Source organism: Haplochromis burtoni, unplaced genomic scaffold (assembly GCF_018398535.1).
Source record: "Haplochromis burtoni strain Fernald_Lab_line unplaced genomic scaffold, NCSU_Asbu1 Contig_8, whole genome shotgun sequence".
NCBI classification, from domain to species: Eukaryota; Metazoa; Chordata; class Actinopteri; order Cichliformes; family Cichlidae; genus Haplochromis; species Haplochromis burtoni.
Genome location: NW_024582369.1, coordinates 673,639 through 680,871, shown reverse-complemented (window position 1 = coordinate 680,871; position 7,233 = coordinate 673,639). Strand labels below are relative to the sequence as shown.

Genomic DNA, 7,233 nt, shown 5'->3' with positions numbered 1-7,233 from the left:
GATGTAGGTGTGAATAACGCAGTTTAATAACAGAGTCGTCCTACCTGGTGAGACCATCCAGATCCACACACCTTCCCTAATCTATGCTAGCATGTAGATCTCCCCCAGCTAACCCTGCTCTGAGTGCCACTGATGTGTGTGTGTGTGTGTGTGTGTGTGTGTGTGTGTGTGTGTGTGTGTGTGTCAGGCTTTTATTTACCCTCGCAGATCCTCTAATCAAGTGCTGTCGGTCTGTGACAGGCAGACAGCACTTCCTGGCGCTCAGTCACAGATGCTCCTGCACACTGAGCTTGTGCTGCCAGGGCCAAAGTGATGGTGGGGAACTTGAGCCCGCACTGCCACTCACTCTGTGACAGACATGCAAGTTGTTGTGATGACTCCCCCCCCGACACCCAAATGTTCGCCCCCTTTCTGTCACTGCTGTAAGCGGTGGAATAAATAAAAGAAAAACAGCAGTCTTCTAACCATCTGTCCTGATCTGTCTCAGCATATGAGCTTTGTTTGATTGAGGGAGAGGAAGGACCTGCTCAACCCCGCCAAAAAGTAAGAATAGAACATATCTAGAGGCAGGGATTGTTTTTGTTGTTTTTTTTTTAATCATGAAAAATTTATATAATAGCCAGACAGACATTTTTAAAACCCTTGAAACCCTGTTTGGTCTCTAAAATTATGATTGTAGTTTTGTCTTATTGTTCACTATAACTTGACTAATCCAACAATGTGATACTAATCCAGCACTTAAGCTCACCAAAGCGGTACGACAGGCTGTGAACCAAGAACCAAGATGAGGAACAAACACAGTGACCAAAAATTCCTTTGAGGTATAGGTTATAGAAGTCCTGTTTTTCACTTCTTTAAACATCTGTAATCAAACCACAATGGCTTTAACCCATTGCATCTAACTTCAGACTGACAACAACAGTAAAAACACAGTTAGATGAGAAGCCAACAACCTTTTTTATCCAAGACTATCAGAATAGTAGTAGAAAGACTTACGCCCAGAATTTGTCCCACTTCAAACCTCCTGGCATATAGACTTTTCTCATTGAAAATTCTCTGCTTTACCCACAGCACATGGAATTTTTGTCTCTTTAGACTACTTTATAGAGCTCACCTTATTCTAGTCTTTAAAAGCTCTGTTATTAGCCTTAAGAAAACAACAACTTTGAAACGGCATTTTAGCAACAAGACTGTCAGAAATGCCAAAAGCTGCAATCTTATCTAGTTTAGTCAGGAACACAATTTGCCACTTTGATGGATACTGAAATTATTTCTCAGGCAGCAGCGGCTCAGGCTGTTAAGTACTTGTTTGCTTTTTTAAACCTTTCTGATGATGATTTGGGCTTAAAATTTAATAAAACCTAATTTTGTCGCATTCTTTGGACAGTTTTTTAATCAAGTATTTATTTTTCCCAATAAATAGTCAATTCATTTGAATAAAGAAAACACACAAAATAACTGCAGTCCTATTCACCTTGCCATTTTTGAAAAGCGTAATATATGTTTCACTACTGATAAAAAAAAGAGACAAATTATTATTTTTCTGTTTTGTAAACTGCCTCAGTTTATACTTTGCCTTTTATAAATACTCTAAAATTTCTAAAATATGCCCTAAAATTTGACATTTCCACAACGATTTCCACGAGGTCACACTCTTAATGGCCCTTAAGTCACATGATCTCATTATGTTCAACACAAAGATAACCATCACAAATTAGAGCTGGGAGTTGCAATGCAGTCAGCACAGTTCTGAATTTCAAAAGCCCAAGTGTCAGATGGATTTTTGGCACTGGGATCAAACATGAAAAGATAGAGGCTAATGGGACAGTGCAGAGACCCCTCACCCACGTCACATCACACCCTCATTCCCTCTGACTGAAGAGCAGCGTAGACCGTGTCTGGCAGCCTGGCTCCTGCTTGCGTTTTGAAGGTCGGTCTTTTTTGCTCACTTCTCATCTTTGCTCACTTCCTCTCTCTCACCTGTCCTCTCAAGCGCGTCATTCTCAGACTCTTTTGTTTACAGTGTGATATTTCTGGGCCTGGAGATGACAAACACTGGGAGTCTGGGCAGTGCCGCCTGCATGCAGGAAACTTGTATTTACACTGCTCTGATTCCTCTCAGCTTGCTTACTCAAGCTGCTGGAATGCACAGGTTGGCCTGTGTGCCAAGTTACTTAAGTTTACTGAAATCTTCTCGGAAACAGAGCCAGGCCGTTTGAATCACAGGACGGTAACAGTGATAGGATATCGTGACCAGTTTAACAAAAGATACTTGTAAGCCGTGGTGAGAATTACACCACAATATGACGGCGAGTTTAGCGAGGCGGGGCTTAGTCGATAATAACAACGTGACCTACATTCCACTGACAATTATGAGCTGCTGTGATCATAAAGTGGGCAAGAGAACAGCAGACGTGATCAACTGGTCTTTTGTACTGGAAATTCCCCCCGTGCGCCGTTGAATTCGTGGCCAAAATTAAAAATTTACTCTTTGCAAAATAAATAAAATCTGCAAAATCTGCCTTTCTGGTTGGTTATTATTATCATCATCATCTTAAATCATTTTCTGATAAAACATATCTCTGAAGTCTCGATGTGGCGTGCTCAAGTGAAACTTCCCCAATGTGACACGTGACGCACGGAAAAGTTAGATTTGGTATCTCGTGGCTCTAAAATCACCGGATCCATTATTGAAACGTAATTATAATGACGTCAGCGAGCGTGTCCTTACCTGCGATGTCCCACAGCTGTAACCTGACCAGCGTTTTGCTGTCCCAGTTGATAACTTTGAGTGCAAAGTCGACCCCGATCGTCGCCCTGTAGTGTTGCGAGAAAAGTTGGTGAACGTAGCGTTTGATGATGCTGGTCTTGCCCACACCTAGTTCTCCGATCACCAGCACTTTAAACAAGTACTCCTTGCACTCGGACACCGAGCCCCCGGCCATGCTGAGACTGACAGCTGTTCTCAAACTCAGGCAACCTCTGCTTTCTCGCTCATATAGATGTCCTGCGAGGAGCGACGGAGGACTAGGCCGGTGTTACAGTTGAAGACCAGATGCAATAGAAAGTACTCGAGTTTCCCCCCCAACTTTCTAATTCTCCTTTTTACTCCTCCTCCCCCTCCTCCTCCTCCTGACGCTCAACAACCACCTGATAAGTCACAGGACTCAGGCGGAAATGCAAATCTTGATACAGTATGCTTCTCCCTCTAGTGCGAGTACATAAAGCTTTCCATGCGGAAATCATGGTTTCTGGTTTCGTATTCGAAAAAAAAATATATATATATATTTTGCGTGCTAAATTCAGGAAATTGCCGGGGCGGGGGTCATTTTAGCACATCTAAGTGAAAGAACAAAACAAACAGTGAAAAAAAATCCTCAGGAATCCTCAGTGGAACCAAACCTCTAATTTGAAAAACATGGCTCTCTAGTAAAGGTGCTCTGCACATCCCATACTATCTCAGTTGAGCCAAAAATAATAAAACCATTGCACAATAGCTCAAAAAACACCTCAAAATTCTTGTTTTCTTGTGATGTAAAGAAGTTCAAGGATATTCCATTTCAAATCAAGTTAATAGACATAGAAATCTTTAAAAAAAAAAAAAGAAAAAAGAAAAAGATCTCGGTTTTTCCACTTTAACTACGTGGAAAAAACGTACAGTTTATACCTGCAGGAGATACTAGGTTGTAGAAACCCATACCATGAAGCTCCCAGTGCACAGGTTTGTGCTGATGTTAATGCCAGAGGAGCAAGCATGATCCCAGGTTTTTTAAATGCGGTGGTACAGGTCAGGAAATAGTGTTGGATAAATGTTTTGCATGTAGGATTTTTACACAAGTGAAAGTTATCATCCTATTCAAGCAACTTAATAGTGCACTCGTTTCATACTCAAAATATATTTTGGAAAAAACAACCCTAAAGTAAGGGTACACATTATATAGAATCGGATTAGAATTTCTGAATTTCTGAATTTCTGAAACTACTACAATAACTATATACCACAATTACTGGTCCATTGATGTATGTTCCAGCTGTTGATGATTCAAAAAATAAAAAACTAAAGATATAACATTTGCATCTAAAATATAGTGGCATATAAGCAGGAAAAAGGATAACACAGAAATACGTACATTAAGTACAAGTATATTAAACCTGAAGTTCAGTAAAGTATTCAAGAAAATATCAATGGGGGTATGGTGCCACCCCATGACCCCCGTCTAGACATGCCCCTGGCATCTAGGGAGAACGATATTTAACAGACTTGTTGCATTGGAAGCATCCTATTAGAGTACCAAAGTCAAACAAGAGAGCTCTTTAGAATGACAAATGTTTGTAAAAGCAGACTGCATGGCTAATATATCATGTAACTTACTATATAATATAACTTATGACACACTGGCTCAAATATCTTATTTGTGTGATATGAAAGGGCAGTCAATAAGAGGTTTGTATAAATGATGACAATTGAAATCTTTGGCCAATTTGAACAACCATTTTCTTCATGCAATTATTAACATCTTACAACACAGTGCATTATGCGGTCCAATTATGAGGTCCAAAATGCATGCCAGATTGGAACATTTTAAAGAATCAGTTTGTTTTTTGTTTTTTTGGGGGTGGGGTCGGGGGGGGTCAGGATATATGTTTGACTCACTAATATAACTTTAGTTTTAGTTTGTTTGGTTTTTTCAGCTAATATAGGCAGTAATCAGTCTTTTTAATATAAGTTTTGTTTTTATTTTACAGCATCTTTCATGTTCAGCTCACCCAAAACATAAAGGCCTATTTCGTTCTAGATTTGACAGTGTTTTTCAGGTGGCACCTGATATATTTTACACTGGTTAAGATCATTTAACAACTTACACTATAATAGACTAAAAACATTTGGAAATACAATACAATTGCACTACGTACTGTGTAGTCTCGTACTTTGAAATTATTTGCATTCTTATAGATAAAAGAACTAAGAAACTTAACCTCAATTAAATTACTTAACTTTATAATGCAAGATTTAAACAAAATTGAAACATGTATCATCTCGTTACAAGAAGCAATCAATCATTGGTTACTTTTACAACCAAATGTGTTCAAGAGGATACAACTGGCTCAACTTAAAATTTACCCCCAAAAAACAAACACACTGCTTTTTGACGAGTATCCGAGGACAGTTGCAAAATGTATAAACTTTGTTTTTCTGTCGACATTCTAAATATAGAAACATTTATTAGTATTACAAACATACCACCTGCGTGAAAAACAAGAGATGGCTTAACAGTATTACAAACTTTGATAACTTGTACAACTTACTGTGTTTTTCCATTACAATGACACAGCAAACTCAGAAAATGTGGGAAATATCCACACAGCATGGAAAGCAAAATCTTTTTCTGTTGTCATTTCCCACGCGCGTAAAAATTCTCAGGGTTATGGTTTTAGTGTAAACGAAATAAACAGCATTGCCGTCATCTACAATCACCCTATTTACCTGTTTACCAGCTACGTCATAAAAATAAATAAATAAATAAAACAGAAAGTGGGGGCTGTAGGCTGATAACAACTTTGCTTGGCACATTGTAACCATAGTCACATATCATACAGCGCGAGTCTTCAGCAGGATCTGAGTTCGTTGATACTACTTTTGTGATGAGCACACCTTGCGGCACATAAATGTAATACTCAAACAACATACTTCACTTTTCTTGTTAATTTGTAATATATAAACTGCAATGAGGTTTGATTAGAGAAAGGGTGCAGTTACTTAATGAATACTCAATGAAAAGTTGATTTTCTTGAATGAAGCTTTGACTGCTATACACATGAACAGACCTGTGCATGTGCTGCAGCAGAAGAGCAGAGCTAATCAAAACTGGCATGAAATGCACTTAAGCTATTGCAGTCTTTAGAGAAAGTTTGGTCTGTGATGTGTAAGCACGCTGCGCAAACACTACTGTGTTTCTCTTGCCGTGTTTTCTTTTTTGCAGACTCTACAATTGCACTGTCTCTATTAAAACAAAAAAACAAAAAAAAAAAACACAGCTACATCTTCTATTATGACTCTCCGTGTTACTTCATTCATTAAAAAATTTGGCGTGAGAGCTGACTAGTTTTGGCACGCGTCCCAGTTTTACATTTTTCAGGAAGGCTTTGTGCACTCACGGCCCCTCAGAAACGTAAGCACTCGTAGATAATTTGTGGTCTACCTGTATTTTCGATTAACCACTTACTGATAACAGCAGAGTAATAAATACAGTTAAGCAAGCAAATGTCAGAGCAAATAAACAAATGTTAAAAACTCGAAATGTTAAATCGTATCGTTGCACGTGTTGTGTGTCGGTGTGTGTCGGTGTAATGCACTCTGTGTGATGCTCAAGTCTGCTGACAGCCGCTGTGCCAGCGTTGGTTTTTGCTCTCACAGTGTTGAGGAGCTGTGTGCGTAGTCTCGGAGGATGTCGGCGGTGTAGACCGAGGGGCTACCGAGCATCGAATCGATGATGGGGGAGCCGGTGACAGAGTCCCCTGAATACACAGAGTCTCTGAAAGGGGAGGGGGGAGACAGAGCTAGGGAATCCTCCAGTGTTGCCTTGTTTTGAATTAAATCCTCACCTTCCCCATCCTCCCTCTCCCCTTCCTCCTTGGCGTCATAAATGTAGCCGTGTAAGAGGTCCAGTTCCTCATCCTCAAGCCCCTCTTCTGCAAATGCCCCGTGTTGTGGAGCTGAAGGAAGGTGAGAGGGTGTCAAGCTCAAAGGCTCGTTGGCAGGCATTGCCTCCTTGGCAGTGCGGTCATTCAGTGCAGGTGCATGGGAGCTGTGCGTGTCCACCACATCCCTGTGCAAGCGATCTGTGGTGTGGCCTGTCAAGTGGAAGGGCAAAAGAGAAGCCGGCTCATCCAAATCCGACTCCCGCCCTCGCAGCCGATCAGTGCTAGTTGGAGTCCAAAGAGGGCGCTGCGCATCGCCCTCGTCGTCTTCCTCCGTCAGGTTGTACAGAGGTTTAGTGCCAGGTGGTTCTGGGGGGGGATCTTGGGAGGCGGTGCCAGTGTTGCAGGTGGAGGGCTCACAGCTGTGGGGGTCGGGGGTGTTAGTTAGGGGCCTGATGACCGCCGTCTGATTCAAGCCGGCTTCCTGTTTCCTCACATGCACAGACAGTCTGTGCCACACATTCCCCCCCCTCGGAGGGTGTCTTGGACCTGATTCAGACCATGACACAGACTTGCCATTAGAACTATGAACGA

General features: G+C 41.1%; 2 protein-coding genes across 4 annotated transcripts in view; both read right to left on the bottom strand.

Annotated features, from left to right (window-relative positions):
* Positions 1-3,217, bottom strand: part of rab32a (RAB32a, member RAS oncogene family) — a 13,871-nt gene extending 10,654 nt beyond the window's left edge. The window contains exon 1 of the mRNA XM_005914563.3: positions 2,732-3,217. Within this exon, the coding sequence (XP_005914625.1) occupies positions 2,732-2,945 (214 nt within the window). The 5' untranslated portion in view covers positions 2,946-3,217. The remainder of the gene's footprint in view (positions 1-2,731) is intronic.
* Positions 3,218-4,714: 1,497 nt separating this feature from the next.
* grm1a (glutamate receptor, metabotropic 1a) overlaps positions 4,715-7,233 on the bottom strand; it is a 35,401-nt gene continuing 32,882 nt past the window's right edge. For all 3 annotated transcript variants that reach the window (XM_042225899.1, XM_005914560.2, XM_042225900.1), the window contains one exon: positions 4,715-7,223. In XM_042225899.1, coding sequence (XP_042081833.1) covers positions 6,410-7,223 — 814 coding nt within the window. In that variant the 3' untranslated portion in view covers positions 4,715-6,409. The remainder of the gene's footprint in view (positions 7,224-7,233) is intronic.